This window comes from Spermophilus citellus (genome assembly GCF_964194105.1).
Source record: "Spermophilus citellus genome assembly, chromosome: 17".
NCBI lineage: Eukaryota > Metazoa > Chordata > Mammalia > Rodentia > Sciuridae > Spermophilus > Spermophilus citellus.
In genome coordinates, this window is record NC_138199.1 from 57,698,025 (window position 1) to 57,723,001 (window position 24,977).

General features: G+C 43.7%; 1 protein-coding gene across 2 annotated transcripts in view; it reads left to right on the forward strand.

Annotated features, from left to right (window-relative positions):
* NMT1 (N-myristoyltransferase 1) overlaps positions 1-24,181 on the forward strand; it is a 29,416-nt gene extending 5,235 nt beyond the window's left edge. Inside the window, exons 2-13 of one of the 2 annotated variants that reach the window (XM_081271390.1) lie at positions 3,514-3,760; positions 8,446-8,554; positions 11,042-11,186; positions 13,081-13,199; positions 14,802-14,893; positions 16,008-16,124; positions 16,844-17,014; positions 18,223-18,331; positions 20,837-21,007; positions 21,525-21,692; positions 22,988-23,125; positions 23,825-24,181. In XM_081271390.1, coding sequence (XP_081127516.1) covers positions 3,573-3,760; positions 8,446-8,554; positions 11,042-11,186; positions 13,081-13,199; positions 14,802-14,893; positions 16,008-16,124; positions 16,844-17,014; positions 18,223-18,331; positions 20,837-21,007; positions 21,525-21,692; positions 22,988-23,125; positions 23,825-23,845 — 1,548 coding nt within the window. In that variant the 5' untranslated portion in view covers positions 3,514-3,572 and the 3' untranslated portion in view covers positions 23,846-24,181. The remainder of the gene's footprint in view (positions 1-3,513; positions 3,761-8,445; positions 8,555-11,041; positions 11,187-13,080; positions 13,200-14,801; positions 14,894-16,007; positions 16,125-16,843; positions 17,015-18,222; positions 18,332-20,836; positions 21,008-21,524; positions 21,693-22,987; positions 23,126-23,824) is intronic. The other variant, XM_081271391.1, reaches the window with a different exon arrangement.
* Positions 24,182-24,977: the final 796 nt, after the last annotated feature.

Genomic DNA, 24,977 nt, shown 5'->3' on the forward strand with positions numbered 1-24,977 from the left:
AAAGCTATCTTTACTTGCTTTTCTTTTTTTCTTCAGATTCTCCAAAAGTAGTTCTGTCCATGTTTACTTGATGACTAATAACTGCATCCAGCTCTTGGAAAGAAGAAATCTTTTTAGTCCCTTTTTCTTCATTTCTCCCTTCAGCTTTTGGTTTTTCAAAACTAGATCAAAGCAGAAGTGAAAAGAGAAACCTCATCACTGATATCAAATAAGTGTTCTAATTTTGTTCCCCAATTAAGTGGCAATTAAAAAAGAAACTAATCAAGAACTGCTTCAAAGAGAAGAGACTGGAAAGCAGAAGAAATGAAAAGTAAATGAGAGCCTATTTCAGGGAGACTGCTGCTCGTGGCAGACTAGTTTTGCTGATTTTTCACATTGCTTAACTAATGTGCTCACTCCAAAGTTTTCTGGCTTTACTAAGTTGGCAGTTAACTCTTTCCCTATGGAGTCCAGAGATTTTGTAATTTTAAGAGGATGCTTCTTTAGCTCTTTCTCTTTAATTTTTATCTGAAATCTACTCTTTCAGCCTTTTTTGATTCCTCAAAGGTGTCCTTGGGATTGTTGCATTTAATACATCCAAAGTATGGCATCCTGTGTTAAGAGAACCTAAAATAAAACCAAATTAAACTTCTTTGACAAGGTCGGTAATTGCTTCAAATATTTCTCTAGTGTTGCTGCTGACTGGGAGTAGCTGAGGGTTCACTATGCTGGTGTTTGGGTGTATGATACTGGGGATGGAACCCCGGGATGCTCTACCACTGAGCCATACCCCCAGCCCTTTTTATTTATTTTTTTACTTTGAGACAGAGTTTTGCCATGTTTCTGAGGCTAGCCTCTAACTTGATCCTCCTGCCTCAGCTTCTGAGTCCCTGGGACTATAGGTATGCACCATTGCATCCAGCTCACTATGGTTAAATGTCCATTAAATGTTACCTATTGCCATTACTGCTGTGTGTTGGACATTGCTGAGCCTTTTACATGCATGGATCAATGATTAGTTTTTATTGTGAGGCTTGGAATTTATATCTCACCTTTCTCTTTCTTTGTTTCCGTTTTTTGGTGGCACTGAGTATTGAATCTTTGCATATGCTAGGCAAGGGTTCTACCACTGAGCTATACCTTCAGACGTCTATCTCTCCCTCTGACATCTTAGAGGATCCATTCTAAATTCCCTGGATTCCTTTTCTCTGCTAAGTTGACTTTTGGATCTGCTCAGCAGCCTGTGGACTTTTCCAAATTAGGGAGCCAAGTGATCAGAGAGATAGTTGGCCCTTTTAAATTCTGCTTGATAGACCAGTATGTTCTTCAGAGGTCATGCTAGTATGTGAAATTGCCTTGACAGGAATTGGCTAGTTCACCCTCAGAACTTTCAGGGATAATAGAGGGTGGAAGCAATCTTTTTTTTTTTTTGGGGGGGGGTGCTGGGGATCGAACCCAGGGCTGTACATGTGAGGCAAGCACTCTACTGACTGAGCTATACCCCAGCCCCGGCAGCAGTCTTTTAAAATTCCTGATCATAAGCTGCTATTTACAGGTGGTCTAGGGTACCTCTGTGGCAATACTAAAGTGTGTTTATTTTTTCCATAATTTAGGGTTCACAAGTGCGGTTTTTTTTTTAAAAGAGAGAGAGAGAGAATTTTTTTTTTAAACAATGTAATTTCTTTTATTTATTTATTTATTTATTTATTTATTTATTAGTTGTTGGCAGACACAACATCTTTCTTTGTATGTGGTGCTGAGAATCGAACCCGGGCCGCACGCATGCCAGGCAAGCGCGCTACCGCTTGAGCCACATCCCCAGCCCCGAGAGAGAATTTTTTAATATTTATTTTTTAGTTATTGGCGGACACAACATCTTTATTTATATGTGGTGCTGAGGATCGAACCCGGGACACATGCATGCCAGGCGAGTGCGCTACCGCTTGAGCCACATCCCCAGCCCCAACAAGTGCATTTTTTTTAAATCTAAATAACTAATTGGTAGTAATGTATAGAGTTGGGGTATTACATTGTGATCCTGCAGCCACAGCAATAGAGAGTAGGCAGCTGATATTGATTCATATCATTTGGTTTCCTCCCTTCATCTGCCTCTCTTTGGGTTTTCTGAATACTAATAGGATTGCTGGTTAATATATTATACTGATTTGCAGTTGGATCTTTTGATGTCTAAAAGAAGTAGAGGTTAAAATTTATTTTAGCAAGTTTCTCTGGAAATTTAGATATTTTTAAAAATATTTTTATGTATATTTTTTAGTTGTAGATGAACACACAGTATCTTTATTTATTTTTATGTGGTGCTGAGGATTGAACTCAGTGCCTCACGCATGTGAGGCAAGTGCTTTTCCACTGAGCTACAGCTTCAGCCCTGGAAATTTAGACTTTTAACCCAGAAAATTAATTTCAACTTTTAAATTATGTTATTTAATTATTTATTTTGATGCTAGGGATTAAATCCAGGGGTATTGTACCACATAGAGTGTCCCAGTCTGTTTTATTTTTTATTTTAAGACAGGGTCTCATTAAGTTACTGAAGCTGGCCTTGAACTTGCAATCTCCTTTCTGAGCCTCCCAAATCATGGCGCCTGATTAACTTGTATCCATTAGAGATAAAAAACAAGCAAGCATCTGGTTATGGTGGTGTATGCCTGTAATCCCAGCTATTCTGGAGATTGAGGCAAGAGAATTGAAAGTTCAAGGCCCACCTAGCTAGACCCTGTCTTAAAAAATAGAAAAGGCTGGGGATATGACTCAACAGTAGAGGACCCCTGGGTTCAATCCCCTGTACCCCACAAAAAAAGAAAAGAAAAATATAAGTAACCAAAAGTTCTGAATTTTATTTGTTGGACTTCTTTTGATCTCATAAACCTGTGTCATCTCTGTGTAAGATATCAACACCTTTTGAAATAGAGTGGTGCTTCTTTTGTAGGAATAAGATCCTAAGAAATCTGATAATTTAAAATCTCAAGCAGCTCGCAAGAGCACACATTTCCACTGCTTTTTGACAGTGTTAACACAGCTGTCCTAAAGAACCAATACTAAAGATGTTTTGCTGACCTCTTTTGAACTAAAGCTTTTCAGAGTTTTATTTTAGCCCAGAGTTTTATATTATTCCCAGAAAGCATCCATCAGGCATATAATTGTTGAACCCTTAGCTGTGTGATTATTAAAGTATTAAATTATTTAGGATATCATAATTTTAAAATAGACAAATCAGTGAGAAATGGAGGAGTAAGAAACAGCTTTCAGGATAAAACATGTCCTGCTATTCTAGTCACCTCTAATACCTGCTCCTCTCATACGTCGAAGCTTTGTTCTAGGGCCTTGAGTGATAAAACAATATTCTTTTGTCTTTGGTAGCTTCTAGGATAAATCCTTATAGTGAACAAGACCCTTGCATTTGAAGAGTGATGGCTAAAAAACTTTTAGAAATTGATGGCTTGTCCTAGGGTGCTTACTGATTGGTTAGTTATGACCCGTTTACCTCACCTTGGTTTCCTTGTCTTTAAACAACAGGTTAAATCAAATGGCTCTGAGATTCCTTCTGGCCCTGGAGGCTTAGCTCACGAGTCCCCATGATAAAAGCTTTCAGTTTCGAGGAATGCACATTTGAGTGGATTTTGTCATCTCTTAAGATTGAGAGGAGGCCCATGTTATGCACCCTTGGTGTTGTCTGGAAGTTCTCTGCTCCTTCTGTTCATCTGTCCGCTTGCTCCTCCCTCCCACCCACCTACACACCCGGCACTTTATTCTATTTCTGGAAGTAAGTACCGGGGTTCATTTTCCACCTCCTCCTCCAGCCCTGATTTTATACAAGAGTGTCCACAGTATTTCTTATTCTTATGTGTTTGAACTTAATTTTTAAAATAATTTTATTTATTTTTATGTAGTGCTGAGGATCAAACCTATTGCTTTCACATGCTAGGTGAACGCTCTACCATTGAGCTACAACCGCAGCCCTGAACTTAATTTTTTTAACAGTTGGTAATCAGTTTATTAAAATAGTTGATTTAGGCATCTGCAGTGGTGACTTCAGCTTGGCTCAGTACCTATAGTTGTAATCTATTTAATAATCTAAGAAGGACTGTGCAAGCCAGTGAGTCACTAATGAATTCTCATCTGAAATCAATCCTGTGTCTTAGACTCTTCACCACAAGGTGTTTCTCTTTTAGTGATTCTCAGAAGTCTTGTACACATGCCCATGGATCTTTTCACCTTGAGACTTCTTTTGCTCCTCTGATAGGTCTTCTCTAGAGACTGCACCTTGCAGCTTGTGAGGGTAATTCTAATTTGGTAAAACACCACCTCTTTGGTATATCTACCAGTGTAGATTTTTGAGTTACCTTTAAAAGCTGTGGCTAGCTATATGTGGTGGCGTAGTGGCTCAGGAGACTGAGGCAGGAGGATTGCAAGTTCAAAGTCAGTCTCAACAACTTAGTAAGGCCCTAAGCAATTTAGGGAGACTCGAAATAAAAAATAAAATGGGCTGGGATGTGGCTCAGTGGTTAAGAGCCCCTGAATTCAATCCCAGGTACCAAAAATTTAAAAATTTTTAAAAAATAAAAGCTGCAGCTGTGGTGTGACTTCCTGTCTTGTTCCTCAGACTAGAGAGAACAGCAATGAGTCAGGAGCAGGAGCAGGCGGAACAGAGCTCTGCTCCACCCACAACTGCAATGTCCTCAGAAAGCTTAAACTTAAAACTTCAGGCCTTGGTGACATTTCTGCCTGCACAGTGGCACAAGCCTGTAATCCCAGTGACTTGGGAGGATGAGACAGGAGGATTGTGGATTCAAAGCCAGCCTCAGCAATGGCAAGGCACTTAGCAATTCAGTGAGATTCTGTTTCTAAATAAAATACAAAATAGGACCAGGAATGTGTCTCTGTGGTCAAGTGTCCCTGGTACCAAAAAAAAAAAAAAAGACATTTCTCTTCTTTTTTCTGCAGTCCTCTTGTCTTACTCTCCTGAGTTCCTGAGACTATTGGGCTGTATCACTGAACCTGGTTTCCAGTCCCTTTAAAAATGATGAAAAGCTAGGTACACTGATGACCCTGTAGTTCCAGCACTTTGGAAGCTGAGGTGGGAGGATCAGTTGACCCCAGGAATTGGAGACCAGCCTGGACAATGTAGTGACACTCCATGTCAAAAAAAAAAAAAGCCAAATTCTTGGAGAAGGACTAGCTGGCTTCTCTGGGATCCTGTGGTTTGAATTTCTCCAAATCCAAATTGAGGTCATTCTTCTGTGAACTTGGCTTCCAAAAGATGCTTCCTTTTAAAATTTTTTATGGTACTGGGGATTGAACCCAAGGGCATTTGGTCACTGAGTTACATCCCCAGTCTTATTTTGTATTTTATTTAGAGAGAGCGTCTCACTGAGTTGCTTAGTGCCTCACTATTGCTGAGGCTGGCTTTGAACTTACAGTCCTCCTGCCTCATCCTCCTGATCCACTGGGATTACAGGCATGCACAACCTCTCCTAGCCTTTGTATGCTTCTTAAAGTCCTAGTTTCAAAGCCTTTGAGCTTGGTTTCTTATAAATAATTAAAATGACTATAATTTGAAAGCTAACCATAGTTGTTGGGGACGTTGACTGATGAGTTTTTTATGTGACCTCATAATTGTGGCTCAATACCTGGTCTCTCAATGAACATGACTCATTTAAAAAGGCAGACTTCCCTTTGTTGAACTGTCTGCATGCTTAATAAACAAGTTGAAATGTGATTGTTGCTCAGTAACTGTATGTGCACATTTAAGCCAGTGCAAGGAAAATGGAATTAGCTTGGGTTTTAGTTTGGGTCTTAAGAGTTTGCCAGGCCGTAGTACTGGTGATGCATGAAACAAAACAAAAGTGCAGCCCAGGATCCTTGCATAAAGATGGGATCCATGGGGTTGGGGCTGTAGCTTAGTGGTAGAGTGCTTGCCTCGCAAGTGTGAACACTGGGTTCCATCCTCAGCACCACATAAAAATAAATAAAGATATTGTGTCCATCTACAACTAAAAAATATTTTTTAAAAAATGAGGTCCATGACATGACCATTGCACAGAATTATCTCCAATGAATAACCAAGAACAAAGGCATGAAAAAGTGATTTTAAAAGTGATTTTCTGCATTTGTAAAGACTTCTGAAATTGGGAAGAATTCATATCTTCTATTTCCCTCATGTAAAATCTTGTTTAATAAATATCTGATTGGTTAATATGCAGCACTTCTTTACCATAGAATGTAAAAATGGTTGTTAGGGGGATTTATGTGCAAATTCATGTGCAAATATTTCATTCCATAAACTGATATAAAGACTAGTAAGTTGTATCTAATAGTGGTGGGATATTTCACTGTCTCCTAACATCAATGGTGTGTGTGTGTATGTGTGTGTGTTCTTGGATGGAAGGTAGGACTTCGTGCATGGTAGGCCAGCAGTCTGCCACTGAGCTGTATTCCTGCCTTCTTTTCTTTTCTACCTGACACCCCCGCCACACACTTTTTTTTTTTTTTGAAGTACTAAGGATTGAACCTAGGGGCACTCTACAACTGAGCTATATTCCCAGCAATTTGGGGTGGGGGTAGGGTCTTATGGGAAAGGGTACAAGGTCCTAGGTTCAATCCCCATAAGTTAACCTAGGCTGGCTTTGAACTTGGCAGTCCTTTTGCCTCAGCTTCCCAAAGTGCTGTAATTACAGGTTTTTGCCACCATACCAGTCGCTAGCCCTTTTTATTTTTGAGACAGGGTGTACCATAAGATGCTGTGGCTGGCCTAAAACTTGTAAACCTCCTGCCTCATCCCCCTCCTGCGGGGGGATTATTTGGGTATGAGCCATCATGCCTGGCCATCAACTGGCTTTTAAACCATATAATATAGTCCACTTAGTCCTGGGACTGAAGTGAGAATATCTCTGGTATAAGAAGACCACATAGTTGTGATAGGCCACAATTGGTCCTGTGTGTGACTAAAAAAAAAATTTGAGTCATTAAGAGGAAAAAGTAATTTCAGACTGTGAATGACGATGGTTCCCATTCTTTGCCCTGGGCTTAGGGGTTTTGCTGAGCATCTGGTTTTAAGGAGTTCACCTTATTCTTTCTCTGAATGTTCTGGGTCTTTCTTCTGTGTCTCATTAATAGAATACTTATCAGGTGCACTTTCGTCCGGATTTTATGACCTTACTCTTGGACCAAGTGAACCTCCAGTCTTTACTGTTCCTGACTTCACAATTTTTTCTCATCACTCTAAATTCTATATGCCAAGAAAAGGAAGAGATAATTTTAAAGACATTCTACAAAAGCAGATGGCAAGGGCTGGTAGAGCCCTTGCCTCTCATGTGCCAAGCCCTGGGTTCAATCCCCAGCACAGCAAACAAAAAGGAAGTGGCAGGGCATGGTTACAGATTTCCTTCTCTATAAAACAGAACAAGAGTGCAGCCCATGATCCTTACACACACACACATGCAGTAGCACTTACTGTTAGTTGACATTAATTTTCAAATAACACTAAGGCATTTTTTGAGACTCTGAAGTCATCCTGAATTATAAATGGTATTTACCTTAATGTTAATGGAAAATGTATTTTATAATGTTTAAATTCTTTGACAGTTGATTATTATGAATGTATAGATATTCACTGAGGTATATTCCCTGCCCTAATTTTCACTTTTGAATGTGGCTAAAAAACTGTTCTTGCTGCATCATGCTGAGGGAAAGTAGCATAAGAGCATCCCCTTTACCACATTCATAAACATACACATTGGATGTGATCTCTCCATGGAAGGAGAAGCTGGGTATTGCTGCTATTGCTTAATTTTCTTAAGATTCCTAATGCCAGGGTTTGTCAATTGTCACTCTGTGTAAGCCATTTGATTCTGTCCTCAAGCCTGCAGGCCTGATTTAAGCATTTCTCCTGACTATTTTGGACACACATTGCTACAATGTTAAACTGCCCTTTTTCCTCATCCCTTTCTCTCTTTTCCATGCTGCCTTGTGCTTTAGGTCCAGTTGGAGAAGCTTAATGCATTTGGGGAAGAAAGGCAAAGCATTCCAAAAAGATTTCGACTGCCTTTTTTCAGTCTTCCTTTTAAATTCAGGACCCCAAGGAAGCTGTAGTAGTGTGAATACTCCATTGACAATTATTATTTGTCTTTGGTACCATCAGCCTGGCAATCTAAGGAAAGTAAACACATAAAATAAAAGCAAAATGGAAAATGGCCTTTGAAACAAATAGGGCATGCCTCGCATAGTGCCTCCTCCCTGGGAGGCTGAGGATTGGGAGTGGGAAGGAGAGCTGTGCTTGCCAGTGTCCTCCAAATGCCCCTTCTGGGAGCTGGATTCTCCAGGCTGCTTTTGAAGCCAACAGGCTTGATTAAGGAAGGTCTGTTCCACAGAAAGCCCCTTGTCAGTGTAGCTCAAAACAGATGATAATTTTTTTAAAAACCCTGCATCAGTGTTTACTTTGTTTTGTAGTGGTTTGAGTCCAGCCAATGACACTGGAGCCAAAAAGAAGAAAAAGAAACAAAAGAAGAAGAAAGAAAAAGGCAGTGAGACAGATTCAACCCAGGATCAGCCTGTGAAGGTAACAAGGAGACTCTGTTTTCTTGTGACAGGCCATTTTTCAGATGAGAGTGTTTTGAGGTAAATGTAGAGGAACACCTTACTGACAGTCTCTACCTGTATTACTTTAAGAAGCAAGAATTGGATCCCAGTGCTGTCCTCTGCTGCCCTACACCTAGGTGATGAAACGGTTCTCAGTTTCTTAAAACACAGAGCAGGTTAGACACTGACTTCTAAATGTGGTACCCATCAGAACTTAATAGGTGCATACTCCAAGTGTGCTGACCCAGGTGCTGTGGAATAATGACTCTGTGATGGGCCTGTTGCTATTTGCAAGCCTTCTCACAGGTAGTCATTGTCTTATAAATCAGGAGTACTGCAGAGTTTTTTCTGAGCTTCACTGTTGAAAACAGTGGCCTAGAGTATAAAACCTAAGACTGACACCCTGGCATGAAACTCAGAGAGATGGGAAAGGATAGTTTTATTCCTTAAATTAAAACAGTATTAACAAAGAAACCCTTTTATTTCAGGTAAATGTATTCTTCAAAAGTAGGTCTGGGGGGACAACTCAAAAAATATCCACAATGGGCTGGGGTTGTAGCTCAGTGGTAGAGCACTTGCCTCACATGTATGAAGCACTGGGTTCAGTTCTCAGTACTGCATATAAATAAATGAATAAAATAAAGGTCCTTCAACACTAAAAGATATTTTTAAAAAAAGAAAGAAAGAAAGAAAAAGAAAGAAAGAAGAAAGAAAGAAAGAAAAAAGAAAGAAAGATCCACAAGTGCCCTTTTTGAATTGCCTTAGAAACAGTATACAAGCTCAGAAGAAATCCAGTCTCATTTCCAGTATATCTGTACTTTGCTTTATGTTTCAAATATTATGCTTCAACTTGAATCTTTTATCTTATGAAGACATGGCTTCTAGTAATTTTTGACTATTTCTAATGTCAAATCCACTGTGGAGGGATGGGATTGTAGCTTAGTGGTGGAGCACTTGCCTAGCATGTGTGAGGCACTGGGTTTGATTCTCAGCATCACATATAAATAAATAAAGTCCATGACAACTAAAAAAGTATATTAAAAAAAAAATCCACAGGGCTGGGGATGTGGCTCAAGCGGTAGCGCACTCGCCTGGCATGCGTGCGGCCCGGGTTCGATCCTCAGCACCACATACAAACAAAGATGTGTCCTCCGAGAACTAAAAAATAAATATTAAAAAGTTCTCTCTCTCCCTCTCTCTCTAAGAAAAAAAAAAAATCCACCATGGAGGGAGGACATCATTGTTGACCACCATATTCACTAGGTTTTTGCCATGAACCTCATTTAAATTAACCCCAAACCTTCATCATCCCTACAAGGGAAGTAGGAATCTTCCCATATCAGACGTGAGAGAAGTGACTTATCCCAGTCTTTCACTCAGGAATTCTCTAGCCCAAGCCTATGCTTTAGTTTAGGGATGTTTATCTCTCTGGGAGTGGGTGTTTGTGTGACTGCATGAATATTTGAGTTCAAGTCTATATTAAAGTAGTTCACCTAGCTGGGTCCAGTGGTTAAATGCCTGTAATCCCATCTGCTCAGGAGGCTGAGGTGGAGGATCACAAATTGGGGACCAGCCTCTGCAATTTAGTGTCTCAAAATATAAAGGACTGAGGATGTTGGCTGTACGGTTGATTGACCCTGGGTTTAATCCCCAATAGAAGTGTCAAGCATGGTGGTACACACCTGTAATCCCAGCAACCCAGGAGGCTGAGGCTGGAGGATCACGAGTCAAAGCCAGCCTCAGCAATTTAGCAAGGCCCTAAGCAATTTAGTGAGACCTTATCTCTAAATAAAATATATAAAGGGCTGGGCATGTGGCTCAGTGGTTAAGTATCCCAGAGTTCAATCCCCAGTACGGAGGAGGGGGAAAGAAAGAATGAACATTTGGTTAATCTATGTCTTCATCTAAAGATCTTTTTTGGGGGAGAGATGTTAGAGATTGAATCAAGGGTCTTATCCCTGTTAAGCACACATCCTAACATTAAGCTTTACCCTGATGTAAGACATAGTTTTAAGAGAACATTTTGTAGAATAATATATAATTCAAATTTGGTTTTTGAAAAGGATGTGCGTGTTTGGAACTTGCATGCAAAAAGTCTGTAATTATATTAGTATCTTCTTACCTCAGGATGACTGTTGTTCAAAATTATATTTGAAGGATGGGATTGTTGGATTTTTATCTTTTATATGTCTTACACACCTTTGTATTGTTTAAAAATTTTCACTGAGCATGTAATACATTTGCCATCAAACAACTCAAGACTTAGAAGGGGAGACACCGTAGGCAGCACCTCTTAGTTCATCATCAGCCACTCTTTCTCTAGTTGAACAATATTTTGACCTCCGGATTTAGGACAGAGGAACCACCCCTTTCTTTGAGTTGTACCACTTAACTCTTGAACTCATAATAAATCAGAAGTCTTACTAACACAATAGGTCTTTTCTCTCTCAAACTTTGTCTTTCCCAGATGAACTCTTTGCCAGCAGAGAGGATCCAGGAAATACAGAAGGCCATTGAACTATTCTCAGTGGGTCAAGGACCTGCCAAAACCATGGAGGAGGCTAGCAAGCGAAGCTACCAGTTTTGGGATACACAGCCTGTCCCTAAATTAGGTATGTGTGTGCTTTCTTTCCCAGGTGAGGATGAGGAATGTGTCCTAGCTGTGTTCCATGCTGAATTTGTGAGGGAGGGCAATATAGTCCTGGAGTTCCTTGGTGGTTATTTTTTGAGTCATTTTTTTAAAAGGAGTATAGAAATTATTGTTCAAAGAACATCGTTTCACAGCAGCACACACTGAGAAATATAATAATTCTTTTAGTCCATCATCATCCAATATAAATCTACAAAGAAAAGCAATGTATTGGCACATGATGAATTGGGGATGTCTGCCCATGGGTAGTTTTGTGAGCTACTGTCTTATTCGTCTGGGCAAATGTGTAGTCCCAGAATGGAGAGTCTCCCCCCTCCTCCTCTTTTTCTTGTTGATGCACACTTACTTAATGTGACATTTTACTTAGCACCGGTGGGTTAGCTTCTGTAATACTATATTTAAGTTTTATCAGCACCTCAGCAGTCATTTAAAAAGCTGTAATGAAGGCAAGCACAGTGTCACAAACCTGTCATACCAGTGATTCGGGAAAGCTAACGCAGGAGGATCACAAGTTTGAGGCCAGCCTGGGCAGCTCAGCAAGACTCAGTCTCAAAAAGTTTTTGAAAGGGCTGAGGATAAAGCTTGGTGATAGAGTACCCCTGGGTTCAGTGCCCAGTTTCATAAAAAAAAAAAAGTAAGTCACATTCTAACACTAAATGAAAGTGACCATCAGTTTGTATTTGTTACTACTGCCCTCCAGAAACACTGTGAGACTTGACAGTGCATTCTTTGAAGAGGGGGTGAGCAGGGCCAGCCAAAGATTAAGAGGGAAGAAATGTGGCTGGACCCTAGGAGATTCAGCTGCTGAGGTAGGGAGCATACATACAGGTGCTTCTCAACTTAACGATGGATTATATCCAAATAAATCTATTATAAGCTAAAGGTATCATGAGTCAAAAATGTACTGAATACACTTAACCTAACATCACAGCTTACACAGCTGGTTTATCAATAGATAGATGGAGGCTTACCATTCAAACACTGTGTAGTTTTTGTTGGTATTGTCAGTTGACAAGCATTTAATGAGTGTTCTTTATAAAATGCAGATCTGAAGATGTCACCCTAACCTCACCCCTCCTCTGGTACCCCTTTAAAAGCCCATTAAGACTATCTCAGGGCCCTAAGGATAAAGTCCAGCCCCTGGAGTATGGGCCTTCCATGACTGGCCCTGCTTTCTTCTCCAGCCTCATCTAATTCTAGTCCCTCTCCTTGATCTCCAGGCCTCCCACCCCAACTCCCCATAGAGGAGGGACAACTGGCCAGGGTGGAGATGTGTCAGAGGCTGACTTCCTGGCAGCACTGTGCATGCTCAGTGATTCAGCCCAAAGGCACTTGTAGGATCTGACCACCAAGGGCCTGAGTTGGCAACAGCAGTTAACTGGCCCACAGTGCTGCAAGCCATGGGTGGCAGGGCCAGAATTGAGCCTGGCGCCTAAAAGCTATCATCTGGCTTTAGGAACGGGCCCAGTCCTTTGCTGTTGACACAAAGGCAGCCTTGTTGCAACGCCTTACAAATCAACTCAGTACTCTTTTCACCAACCAGGAGGCAGGAAGCCAGATTAGTAAAAGATAAATGTTTGTCATCCAGGAACCCAAGGGAGATTTAAAAGGATTTCCAAAAATGAGCCACCTTAGATCCCAGTAATTGTTTTGCCCTTCATTGGCCTTCAATTAAAGGCCAAGGGTAGCTGGAGGGGTGTGTTCAGTTGCCAAGCACAGAATGTTCTTCAGATGTAGGGCTTCTAGGGAGAAGAGGAATTTGCTTTGGTCACTTTTTGAGCTGAGCCCCTCCCTCACCTTCCGCTAAAGCCCACCCTGATAGGAGCAGAGGGCAAGGCTCATGACTGTTCTTCCAGGTGAAGTGGTGAACACCCATGGTCCTGTGGAACCTGACAAAGACAACATCCGCCAGGAGCCCTATACCTTGCCCCAGGGCTTCACCTGGGATGCCTTGGACCTGGGGGACCGTGGTGTGGTGAGTAGACCTGGGACCTGTGGGTAGGACAGTGATTATACAGACTTTCCTGGAGACTCTTGGAACTGAGCCAAGGAGGGCTGAATAGAACCCTATCTCTTGTTTCCTAGGGCCTACCTAAGACTCCACAAAAATAACACTTAGCATTTCTCACAAGTTGAAAGTTACCCTCTATGGTTCCCCAATGTCCTTTTTCTTTCTCTCTCTTTGTTTTTTGTTCATTCATTTCATTGTCTTATTCTTGTCTCTCTCTTTACTGATGACCTGGGGCTGCTGCCTGAAGAACTCTCCTTCCCTTTCCACCAGAGCTTCTCTTTTTTTTTTTTTTTTTTTTAATTTACTTTTTATTATGTGCATGATTATATTCTTTTATTTTACTTTATTTATTTTTTTAATTTGTTCTAATTATATGTGACAGTAGAATGCATTTTGACACATTGTACACAGATGGAGCATAGCTTCTCATTGCTCTAGCTGAAAATGGTGCAGTCACACCAGTAGTGTAATCATACATGTATATAGGCTAATAATGTCTGTCTCATTCTACTGTCCTTCCCATCCCACAGCCCCACCCCACCCCTCACTGCCCTCTGCACAATCCAAAATTTCTTTATTCTTCCTTTTTTGACATGAGGAATTCTGTTTCCTCTGTAAAGAGAATGATGAAAATATATAAACAGATTTTTCTTTTCTTCTTCTTCTTCTTTTTTTTTTTTTTTTTTTAAGACAGGGTCTTATATTTTTATCTGTGTGTGGTGGTGTTCACCTATAATCTTAGCAACTCAGGAGGCTGAGGCAGGAAGATCCCAAGTGCAAGGTCATCCTGGGCAACATAACCAAACCCTGTCTCAAAAAGGCCTAGGGATATAACTCAGTGGTAGGGCACCCATAAGTTTAATCCTCAGTGCCACACAGAGAGAGAAACAAAGACAGGGTCTTGCTCTATTGCTCAGGCTGAAGGTACAATGGCTATTCGCAGGCATAGTCCCACTGCTGACACCTGATGTGGACACCCAGTCAGCATAGCACACTATAGCCTCCAGCTCCTGAGCCCAGGCTATCCTCCTGCATTAGCCTCCCAAGCAGCTGGAACTATAGGCAGCTCCATCGTGACCAATTCATGAACAGAATTTTTTTATAGCAAACTTGGGTCAACAGATAGAGACAACAGCTGCTCAAGGCAGAAAAAAAAAAAAGGGTCAGAGGTATTTGATTGGGCACCAGACATGGTAAAAAAAATTGGCAGTAACTCTCCTGGGAGTAATTCCTTAATCAACCCTGAGAATCATCTCTCCATAGCATTTTCACAAAGGTAAAGACCAATGGCTCCCCATTGTTGATAGATCAAAATGATGGAACAGTCATTTGATTAAATAACATTCTTGTCTGCCACTCTGTGTACTTAACTGTATGACTCCACACTTCAGTGATTCAGTTTCCCCTTACAACTTGTTCCAAAAGAGTCCCTGCCATGCCTGGGGTGAAAAGGATTTGTGAGATGAGAGGTTTATGCATCCTTCTGTGAAGCTTAGAGCCACACACTATTGGAGTTGTCCCCCACCTGGCATCATACCTTGCAGTGAGCTCCTTATTTCTCTACAGCTGAAAGAACTATATACTCTACTGAATGAGAACTATGTGGAAGATGATGACAACATGTTCCGATTTGATTATTCCCCAGAGTTTCTTTTGTGGTGAGTTGTAAGGGCTTTCTTATGATTTTTTTTTTTCTTTTTTTAATTTGTAAGCAGTAGTAATTTATTTCTTGTGGTTCTAGAGGCCGAGAAGTCCAAGATCGAGGCATCAACATGTTTGATGTCTAGTGAAGGTCTGGTCTCTGTTCCAGAATCTCTTACAGTTCTCAAAGGCAAAGCAGAGAACAGAACAATCACAGTGCACCAGAGTTTTATCCCTGCCAAGAACTAACTTTTGAGTGGCAAATTACTGTGTTCTTCTTAAGTTCCTGATTTCAAAGGAGACTTGCTTTCAGTGGAGCTTAGAATTGAAACCTAATTTAAGATTGAGGGCTGGGGTTGTAGCTCAGTGGTCAAGGCTTACCTCACACGTGATAGGCATTGGGTTCAATCCTCAGCACCACATAAAAATAAAAATAAAGATATTGTGTCCATCTACAACTAAAAAAAAAAAGATTGGGTGAGGTAGATTTTTGCAGATGAAAAGATAATCTGCTGTATGATTACTTTAGGCAACAAGAGAAGGATGAATGAGACCTACTAAGATTTTTTTTTTTTTTTAAAGGAGGATCATTTTCTAACCAGTTTCTGAGCATGCTCAATTGTATAAAAATGGCTTTGCCTGGCTGAGCTGTCTACCTGGCTGACCATGTTCAATATCCAGGAAGATAAATGCATGAGGCTGAACTAGAGAGGGATTGCCTACAAGGGGAGACAAAGGAAAAATGAACAAGCCGAAAGAGGAGCAGAGCCCAGAGGGAAAGTGAGAGCTCTAGGGGTACCACAGTCAGCTCCCAACCATGACACTCACTGCCCTCTAAACTGAAGAGGCCAGTCCTCTGATTCAGGCTGTCATAATGAACACAAATCAGGCATGGAATCTTCAGTATGACAGCCCTGGATTGGGTGAGTAAGGCCAAGTGGTTTGAGAGTGAGAAGTGGCTATGACTTGATTCCATTTGTGCCCTGGAAAGCTTGACCCTAAAAAGAATTCAGCTACTCATCTCTAGGGAGAAAGTAGCACCAGGGTAGAACCAAACATGCTGTGGAGCCCAAATAGCCATCCAACTTGCCACAGGTAGCACCACAGCCCTAGCTCTTCTCTCTTTTCCAGGGCTCTGCGGCCACCTGGCTGGCTCCCCCAGTGGCACTGCGGGGTTCGAGTGGTCTCAAGTCGGAAACTGGTTGGGTTCATTAGCGCCATCCCAGCAAACATCCACATCTATGACACGTAAGCACCAGCACCCATCCCCACCCGACCCCACCCCTACCATCTTGGTCTGAGTAGGAGGAGGAGAAAGCTACAGTTCTCCCATAAAGGGGAGAACCTAGATACCAGGCATGGAAACTCATTATAGGAACCATGTGTTTTGCTCTGAGTTTTGGCTGGGTCCCTTATCTATGATTTGGGCTGGAAAGAGCCCACCTGCTCCTGCACTCCAGCAGTCAACATGGTGATTTACCTGAACTGCTTCAGAAGTAAACCAAAGCCAGCATGACCCACATTGAGGTGGTCTTTGGAGCTTTCCAACTCTACTTTTTCTGGCACTATCACAACCAGTCTTCTGACTCACAGAGTTAGAGGATTCTTGTGGGAATCAGAACCCTTGAGGTCCTAGAATAGCCTTGACTTCTCTGTGGGGTTCCCTGTGCTGCTTACCTGTGTGGTACAGGTGGAATTTTCCAGGCTGCTTTTGGGGATTCCAAGGGAGATGCTGGTGATGTCTTCTGATAGGGTCTTTGCTTGGCTCCCACTTTCCTTTGGAAGTGGAGTTTGTATAGAAACTGATGGAGTTGCGGGAGGGACCCCAGTACTAACCAAGTGAGGGTGGCCGCAGAATACACACCTGTGCTGAAGCCCCCTTCAGGTGTGGTTCCACATGCTTGAAAGAGTTGCCATGACTTTCCCCATTAAAAACTTTGCTACCTACACTTCCCCTCCTCCTTCAGAGAGAAGAAGATGGTGGAGATCAACTTCCTGTGTGTCCACAAGAAGCTGCGCTCCAAGAGGGTGGCTCCAGTCCTAATCCGAGAGATAACCCGGCGGGTTCACCTGGAAGGCATTTTCCAAGCTGTTTATACTGCCGGGGTAGTGTTGCCAAAGCCTGTTGGCACCTGCAGGTAAAATTCTCTTCTTGCAAGATCCTAGAAATGTGGGTACCCCAGCTCTAGTTGAGCTTTGTCAGATTCATTTCTGCTCCTTGTGTGTTCCAGGAGTGTCTTAGGGCCCTAGTGTCTGATGTGATGGGGATTGGGGGAATACAGAGGAGTCAGAGGGGAGGTATAGGGATAGCAGACTGGAATGAAGAGTTAGCTATTCAGCTCCTGCTGGTTACTGCATTTAGAGGTGAGGGGAGTCAGTCTGCTGGGAGTTTTTGTTTTTGTTTTGCAGTACTAGGATTGAGCCCAGGTGTGCTCTACCATTGAGCTATGTACCTCAGCGCTTTTTACCTTTTATTTTGAGAGAGGTCTTGCTAAGTTGTTGAGGCTGGCCTTAAGCTTGGAATCTTCCTGCCTCAGCCTTCCAGGTCTCTGGAATTATAGGTGTGTCCCCTTTTCCTGGCCATATTTTTGTTTTTGTTTTGTTTTGTACCAAGAGTTGAACCTAGGGACACTTTACCGCTGAGCTACATCACCAGCCCTTTTTCTTTCTTTATTTTAAGATAGAGCCTTGCTAAATTTCTGAGGCTAACCTTGAACTTGTGATCCCTTTGCCTCAGCCTCTTGAGTCGCTGGGATTACAGGTGTGTGACCCCATGCATAGCTTTCTTTTTGTTTTTAAGGAAGAGGCCAAACCTGGATTTTTAAGGAAAATGTCCTAAAATTTTTTATTAGTTGGCTCAGTTTTGTTTTGAGTATTGTGTTAGCCAAAGAGAGCTTGTCTGATACCTTGCGATCCAAGGAGAACTCCGCCATATAAAGTTCTTTGAAGTTAACAATGTCTGCCTAAAGAGCTAGAGAAGTGAAAATACCAGGTAAAGGTAGATGAGGAAAAAGGAAAAGGGCAAGCATGTGCCAGTTTTCTGGGCATGACTATGAATCTTTCCCATTGACTTGATTCCAGGAATGAGGATTGTTCTCCCCAGACAACTGCTGTTACAAAGGAATGACGTTTTAAATTGAGAAAGAAAAATAGGGAGAAAGAAAAGCTAGGAGGAGCTATGGCCGTTCTGCATCCTCTTGGAGAGGCTGGAACCTGTGCTAGCCCAGCCCAAGTGGGGCCTGACTTGTCTCTCACGCCATCTGCTGGCCATCTGGAGGTCACCCTGCTACAGTTCTAATTGCACTGGCCAGAATCCCCTGAGGACAGGACATTTTTGTCCCCACAGGTACTGGCATCGGTCCCTAAACCCACGGAAGCTGATTGAAGTGAAGTTTTCCCACCTGAGCCGAAATATGACCATGCAGCGCACCATGAAGCTCTACCGACTGCCAGAGGCCAGTGGTACCCTGGGGTGGGCAGGGGCAGGAGAGTCTGGCCTTGGCAGGAAAGGAGCTGAGCTGGGGGGCAGCGGGGAGGGCTCTTCTTATCATAAAAGTGAGCCAGCCCATAGTCTTCAGATTTCCATTATTTCTGGGGTTTATTTTTTTGGTTTTTGTTTTTGCTGCTGGGGATTGAACCCAGGGTTGCTTTACCACTAAGCCACATCCACAGGTCTTTTTATTTTTTATTTTGAGATACGGTCTCACTAAGTTGCTTAGGGCCCACTAAGTTGCCCAGGCTGGCCTTGAACTTGTGATTTTCCTACCTCTGCCTTCTGAGTAGCTGGACTTACAGGCATGTGCCTCTATGCCCAGCCTTAGCAAAGTTTTATTTTAGTTTGATTTTCTCAGTCCTCCTGAGTCTGTGCCTGGATTGGCTTCTGTGCCATGTGCTGATAGGCTTAGAGAACATCTGTCCTGTATAATTTTAGCCTAAATGAAGCATAAATTGATCAGTCTACTTACCGATCCTTCATATTCATTGCACACATTCCAGACCCCAGCTCTTGAGTGTCCTTCCCTCTGTCAAATCAAGTAAAGGAGGGGTGATCTAAGCTTGAGGGAAACCCAGGATTTTTAATCCCAACACCCCCGCCCATATTTGCCACTGAAGGACTGGGCAGCCTATTACAAGTGAATTTTCTATCCTGGGTCTGAATAGACCTGGTTTCCCAAAGAAACAAATGTTCCTTCCCTCCAGTTGTGCCTGGCTTCAGGATCCTGAATTCTTGAAACCCCTTCTCTTTCCTCAGAATGCTTCCAATCAGCTGTTAGTCTGCAAAAATTATTGAGAGCCTGTTTCTCAGAGTGCTGCCTACCTGAATTCATCAGCTACCAAATGGTATTGATCATCCTTTCATGAGATTAGTCCACCACTGGATTGGGGTCATTAGTGTCCTCTCTTGAGATACCACTGTGGTATAGTTAGACACTGCAAAAAACAGATTTGAGGGCCATGGTAGGTGTCTTCTCCCCCCATTATGGCCGGTGTGCCCCGTGTTCCTGGCAGGCAGAGAGCAGCCAGGAGAATGTCTGGATCTCCCCACTTCACTGCAAGAACCTAGTGTGGCTGTAATTTCGGCTCAGTGTGTGAGGTGTCACTGTGGGAGCTGCCATGTAGAATGAGGTTGCTAAGTGTTCCCTAGAGAGATCAGGGCTACAAGCAGTTTTGGAGAGCAGAGGCCCAGAACTGAACTTTTAAAAGCAACTCCTGTCCTGGGAAGCAGTTGTACCACACAGCAATAGGCATATCAACCATAATTCCACCAGTTTTCACTTTGGCTAGATCACATCTTTGTGTATCGAGCCTCCGGGGATGGTCTATCAGCTCCAATATTTGCTCCATAGGATCATGTGGTTTCCTTCCACTGAAGCATTTTTCAAGAAAAAGCATCTGTACAGTTGGGTGTGGTGGTGCACGCCTGTAATCCCAGTGACTCAGGAGGCTAAGGCAGGAGTATTGCAAGTTTGAGGCCAGCAGCTTAGCAAGGCCTTAAACAACTTAATGAGACCCTCTTTAAAAATATAAAGGGCTGGGGATGTAGCTCAGTGGTAAAGCACCTCTGGGTTTAATCCCCAGTATCAAAAAATTTAAAAAAATTTTAAAAAACAATTTTTAAAGAAAAAGCATCTATAGGGTAGAATAATAATTTGAGTTGAAAACCCTGAAGTTGGGTATTTTTTCTTCTGAGTTCATCTTGCAGCAGTGTCCTGCTTATATACTGCTGATGCTGTGGCCTCTGAGTGGCCAGACCAGGCTGGGCCCTAGGGTCTGTATGTGATGAGCTTTGTGTCTATAGAAGAGGGACAGTGAGGGTAGTAGGAAGATGGCAGCTGTGGTTCAGTGTGAGGAGGCATGGATGCTCAGAGGAGGGCTTCTTTGAGGCCCTAGAGCAGTACTGTCTTGTTCTAAGGGAGATAATGGAAGAGCCAGCCCCCAGCACATCCAGGGAGCCAACAGAGTTTCTCTCGATCATGTCAATTGTGGACATTTTGGGCTGCATAGTTCCTTGTCATGAGGATTGTCTTGTGCAGTGTAGGATATTTAATGGCATCTCTGACTTTTAGCCCCTAGATGTCAGTAGCATCTCAGTCATGACAACCAGAAATGTCACCAGATATTGGGGGCAACATTGCCTGCTTTGAGAACTGCTGGGCTAGATGGATGGAAGGTCTAGCCAGAGGGGCCAGCTGGCCTGGAAGGTGGAAGACTTTATGGGAAGTTTGTCATATTAGGAGGACAGCCTGGGGCCATGTGGATGACATACTGATGCAACAGCCTCAGCCTGGATGGCAGCCAGGACAAGATGGGAAAGGGCTAGAAGATCCTAAAAGGGCAGGACTTGGACCTGAATAGAAAGGCCCAGGGTGTAAGGGGAGTTGCTGAGAATGACCAAGGAGTCTCTCTTGAGGGGCTGGGAGACAGACACATCTGATACCATCTCTTCATCTTCCTTCCAGACTCCCAAGACAGCTGGGCTGCGACCAATGGAAAAAAAGGACATTCCCGTAGTGCACCAGCTCCTCACAAGGTACTTGAAGCAGTTTCACCTCACGCCAGTCATGAGTCAGGAGGAGGTGGAGCACTGGTTCTACCCCCAGGAGAATATCATTGACACTTTCGTGGTGGAGGTGAGTTGGAAGCGGTTCCTAGAGAGGCAGTCCCTTGAAGCAGCCAGGTAGGTTCCCAGGGCCCAAGTTTTGGCACCTGAGGCTTCTTGAACCTTCCATGTTTGGTTCCCTTGAAATACAGGGAATTGTAGGTTGTTGTTCCTACAACCACATCCACCCTGATGACAGAATAGCGCACCAAGCCCCTCTCGGTCAGTTAGAAGAGCCTCTGATTCCTTGCTTGTCCTGCTTAAAGTAGTGCAGTCTCGGGGATGTAGGCCACAAGAAGAGATCCCTGATGATGCCCAGCAGGCAAGGAGAGCCAGTAGTTCAGCCCACAGTCCAGCCTGATTCTGTCCTCACGATCCCTCAGCCAAATGCTTCCTCTCATGCATATCCTGTTCCATTTTCCACTCATTCAGTTAGAGGGGCAGGGCTGCCTGAAGGTAGTGTGCGTGTAATGGAGAACGTATTGTTTCTGGGCCACGGTGTCACTGTGCATGTATGACACTGCCTCTTTTTATTGTCTTCCCTTCAGAATGCAAATGGTGAGGTGACGGATTTCCTGAGTTTTTATACGCTTCCTTCCACCATCATGAACCATCCAACCCACAAGAGTCTAAAAGCTGCATATTCCTTCTACAACGTCCACACCCAGACCCCTCTTCTAGACCTCATGAGTGATGCCCTTGTTCTAGCCAAAATGGTGAGGAACAGACCAGAGGGTCTTGGGAGATCCTGGGGGGAGGGCAGTGAAACAGTGGTGAGCATAGCTCCCTGGAGCTTGCTGCATCTGGGTTGGGAGGCTTTGAGCCCCTTCACCTTCCTCTTAAGTGGGGTGCTAGCAGTTTTCAAGCTCAAAATTCAAAATTAGGAGGGAATCAGATGTGTCTGAAATGGGGGCACTGAACTCCTGTGAGTTTCATTTTTGTAGCTGGTGCCAATAGCCAGCCTGCTTTGGGATAGTGGGATTCTTCCAGCTTTCCCAGTGTGGGAAGGGCAGAATGGGCTCCTCCTGAGCAGGTGATTGGAATAGCTGACTGGCGAGCGTGGGTAATAGGTAGTCATTGGCTCTCAGTCTTGTGGTACCAGTGCCCTCCTGCACTGAGCCCAGCCCCTACGCCAAGAGAGCTTCCAATCAGTGAAATTGGGGAAGTGAGTCCTCACCAGCTTAAAGGAGCACTGAGGTATCATACCATCACTGTGTGTACCTGAGCCTAAGAGTCTGATAGCCAGAGAGTAAGGAAGCTGATACAAGCCAGCTTCCCAGAGGAAGGGGCTCTGAGCTTGGTTTCCAGAGAGGACTGTGGAAATTACTGGAGTGTTTTCAGGAAGGCATAGCAGGAGAAGTGGCCTGGACACTGAGTATGCTGTGAATACTCAGAGGGACAACTGAATAGAGGCCATATTGAGGGTGCCATTAAGACTGTCTTGGAAAGCACACCTGGAGAGCCAGGCGCTAGCTGCAGTTTGGATCTAACCCAAAACACAGCCAGAGATCTGACAGAATCCTATTCTGTGGCTATTTCTAGAACTTTTTTGGAGGTGAGGGGTGGGGAGGTACTGGGGATTAAACCCAGCCATATCCCCAGCCCTTTTTATTTTTATTTTTGTTTTGAGACAGGGCCTCACTAAGTTGCTGGGGTCGGCCTTGAACTTGGGATCCTCCTGCCTCAGCCTCCTGAGTGGCTGGCATTACAGGCAGGCTGTAATTTGCCTAGCTCTAGAACAGTTTTGTTTTTGTTTTTTAATATTTTTAGTTGTAGATGGATACAATACCTTTATTTTGTTTATTTAGTTGTGGTTTTTTTTTGTTTGTTTGTTTTTTTAATGTGGTGCTGGGGGTTGAACCCAGTGCCTCATGCACACTAGGCAAGTGCTTTACCACTGAGCCACAACCCCAGCCCTCTAGAACAGTTTTGAGGCGACAGCAGAGTGGGTAGGAAAGTAGGCAGCCTTGCGCTGTCCTCACCTGTTCTCATTTCTCCTGTCACCCTGAAGAAAGGGTTCGACGTGTTCAATGCACTGGATCTCATGGAGAATAAAACGTTCCTGGAGAAGCTCAAGTTTGGCATAGGGGATGGCAACCTGCAGTATTATCTCTACAATTGGAAGTGCCCCAGCATGGGGGCCGAGAAGGTATGTGTGGTGTAGCCACATGTGGACTGCCAATTAGGTAGCTAGTGCGTCCAGCAGGAACAGGCCCATAAATCTGAGATGTGGCATCGGTCAGGGTCCTTGTCAGCTAGTTTTTGGGCCCTTGAAATATCTGTTCCTTCTGATAGCCATACCAGCAGGTCAGTGTTCCCCTCTCAGTGATTGGTGAGAATGGCAGGGGGCCAGGCACTAGAGCCTCATGGGATCAGGAGGGTTATCTGTGGTGTCTCTCCCAGCCAGCTGGACCATCTGGCTGGCTGGGGCAGGGTGTTCTGCACCATCCAAGAAAACCATGAAAGTGGAGTTTCCCATGGAGATTAGGGTCTGTTGATCGGCTGTCCTGTCCTGGGCTGCCACCCTTGCCCCTCCTTAGCCCTTTGTCCTCCAATTCCTCTGGGAAGCTCAGGGGCATGGGTATGGTCAGCATTTACAAAACACTGTCCTGTGAGCTGGAGGGAGCCTTTGGCCCAGTGTTCCTCAGGAAACCACATCACTGGAAGGATCTGATAGAAATGGAAGCCTGGTGCTGAGGCTGGGTGAGAGTCCTCGGCTTCATGTGAGCACTCAAATGGCACAGGCCATGCTCTGTGGCCTCAATGGGCCAGAACTTCAGGACAGTGGGGAGGCAGGAGACTCCTGGGCACTGTCAACTCAATTCTGCCTCTCCCTGTTGACTCCTAGGTCGGGCTGGTGTTACAGTAACCAGTCGCCAGTGAGATTCTGGATAAAGCCACTGAGAATTCAAACCAGGAAATGGAACCCTACCACTTGTTGGTCTAATTTTCACAAACGTGAGAATCCCTGGCAAAGGGAACAGAACTGAACCGGCTTTACCAAACCGCCAGTGAACTTGACAATTGTATTGCAATGGCGTAGGCTGCGTGAAGTCACTTCTGGCCGTGTCTCTGGTCTCCCTGTTTTCCACTTAATCACATCCTCATGCAGCCGTGATCAAGGGAATGTAACTGCTGAAAACTAGCTTGCGATTGGCATATTATGGAGTTAACGGGTGAATAATAAAAGTATATATATATTATATATATATAAATATTTTAAATATCTTTCATGTTCCAAATGTGCGAGGATGTTTGGTCTCTAATGAAAAGCTGAATCCAGTCATTCCTTAAAATTAGAACCCAGGGACAGTGGCAGACAGAAATGTTGGCACAGTTTCTTCCTTCAGAGGCTTTTTTTGGGGGAGCAGGAAAAAGAGGATCTGGGGAACTTTATTCCATTTCCCTTTGGAATCAGCTACAGTGACTGACTGGCTTGAGCAGGGAGGGAAGGTGAAGGGACCCTGCCAACTCTAGAGGACTCGTATGTCACAGGCTGGCAGGTGCAGCTGGGTGAAGCTGTGTTCTAATACTGAGCAGTGGGGACAATCATGAAAGCAGGTTTCATTCATTGAGTCCCTTCTTCCCTCCCCTTGACCTGCTCCCTGTAGGAGATTATCCTGTCAAGTATTTAAAAGAGCTCTTGTTGCCAGCCTTGCAGGGATGCATCCCCTGTGAGACTTTGCCTTTCTATGACTGGGGTGACTGGCAGTTTGAAGGGGACCTTAAATCTCCTTATAGTGTCTGGGACTTGGTAGAGACCATATCAGTGCAAATCGTGCTTAACTCATCTCAGAGAGCCAAGAGTAAGCACCCTGCTGTCCCCAGGGTGGCTGGGCAGGGATGGCATGGGGCCAATACCCAGACTCCTTCAGCCACCAGCCCCTGGCCTGTGCCTTCTTCAGCCCACTAGCCATTTCTTACTGTGTCTTTTTTAGGACACACAACCTACAGTGGCAGCAAGAGGTGGTGATTAGAGGCAGATATTGGCCACAGAAATG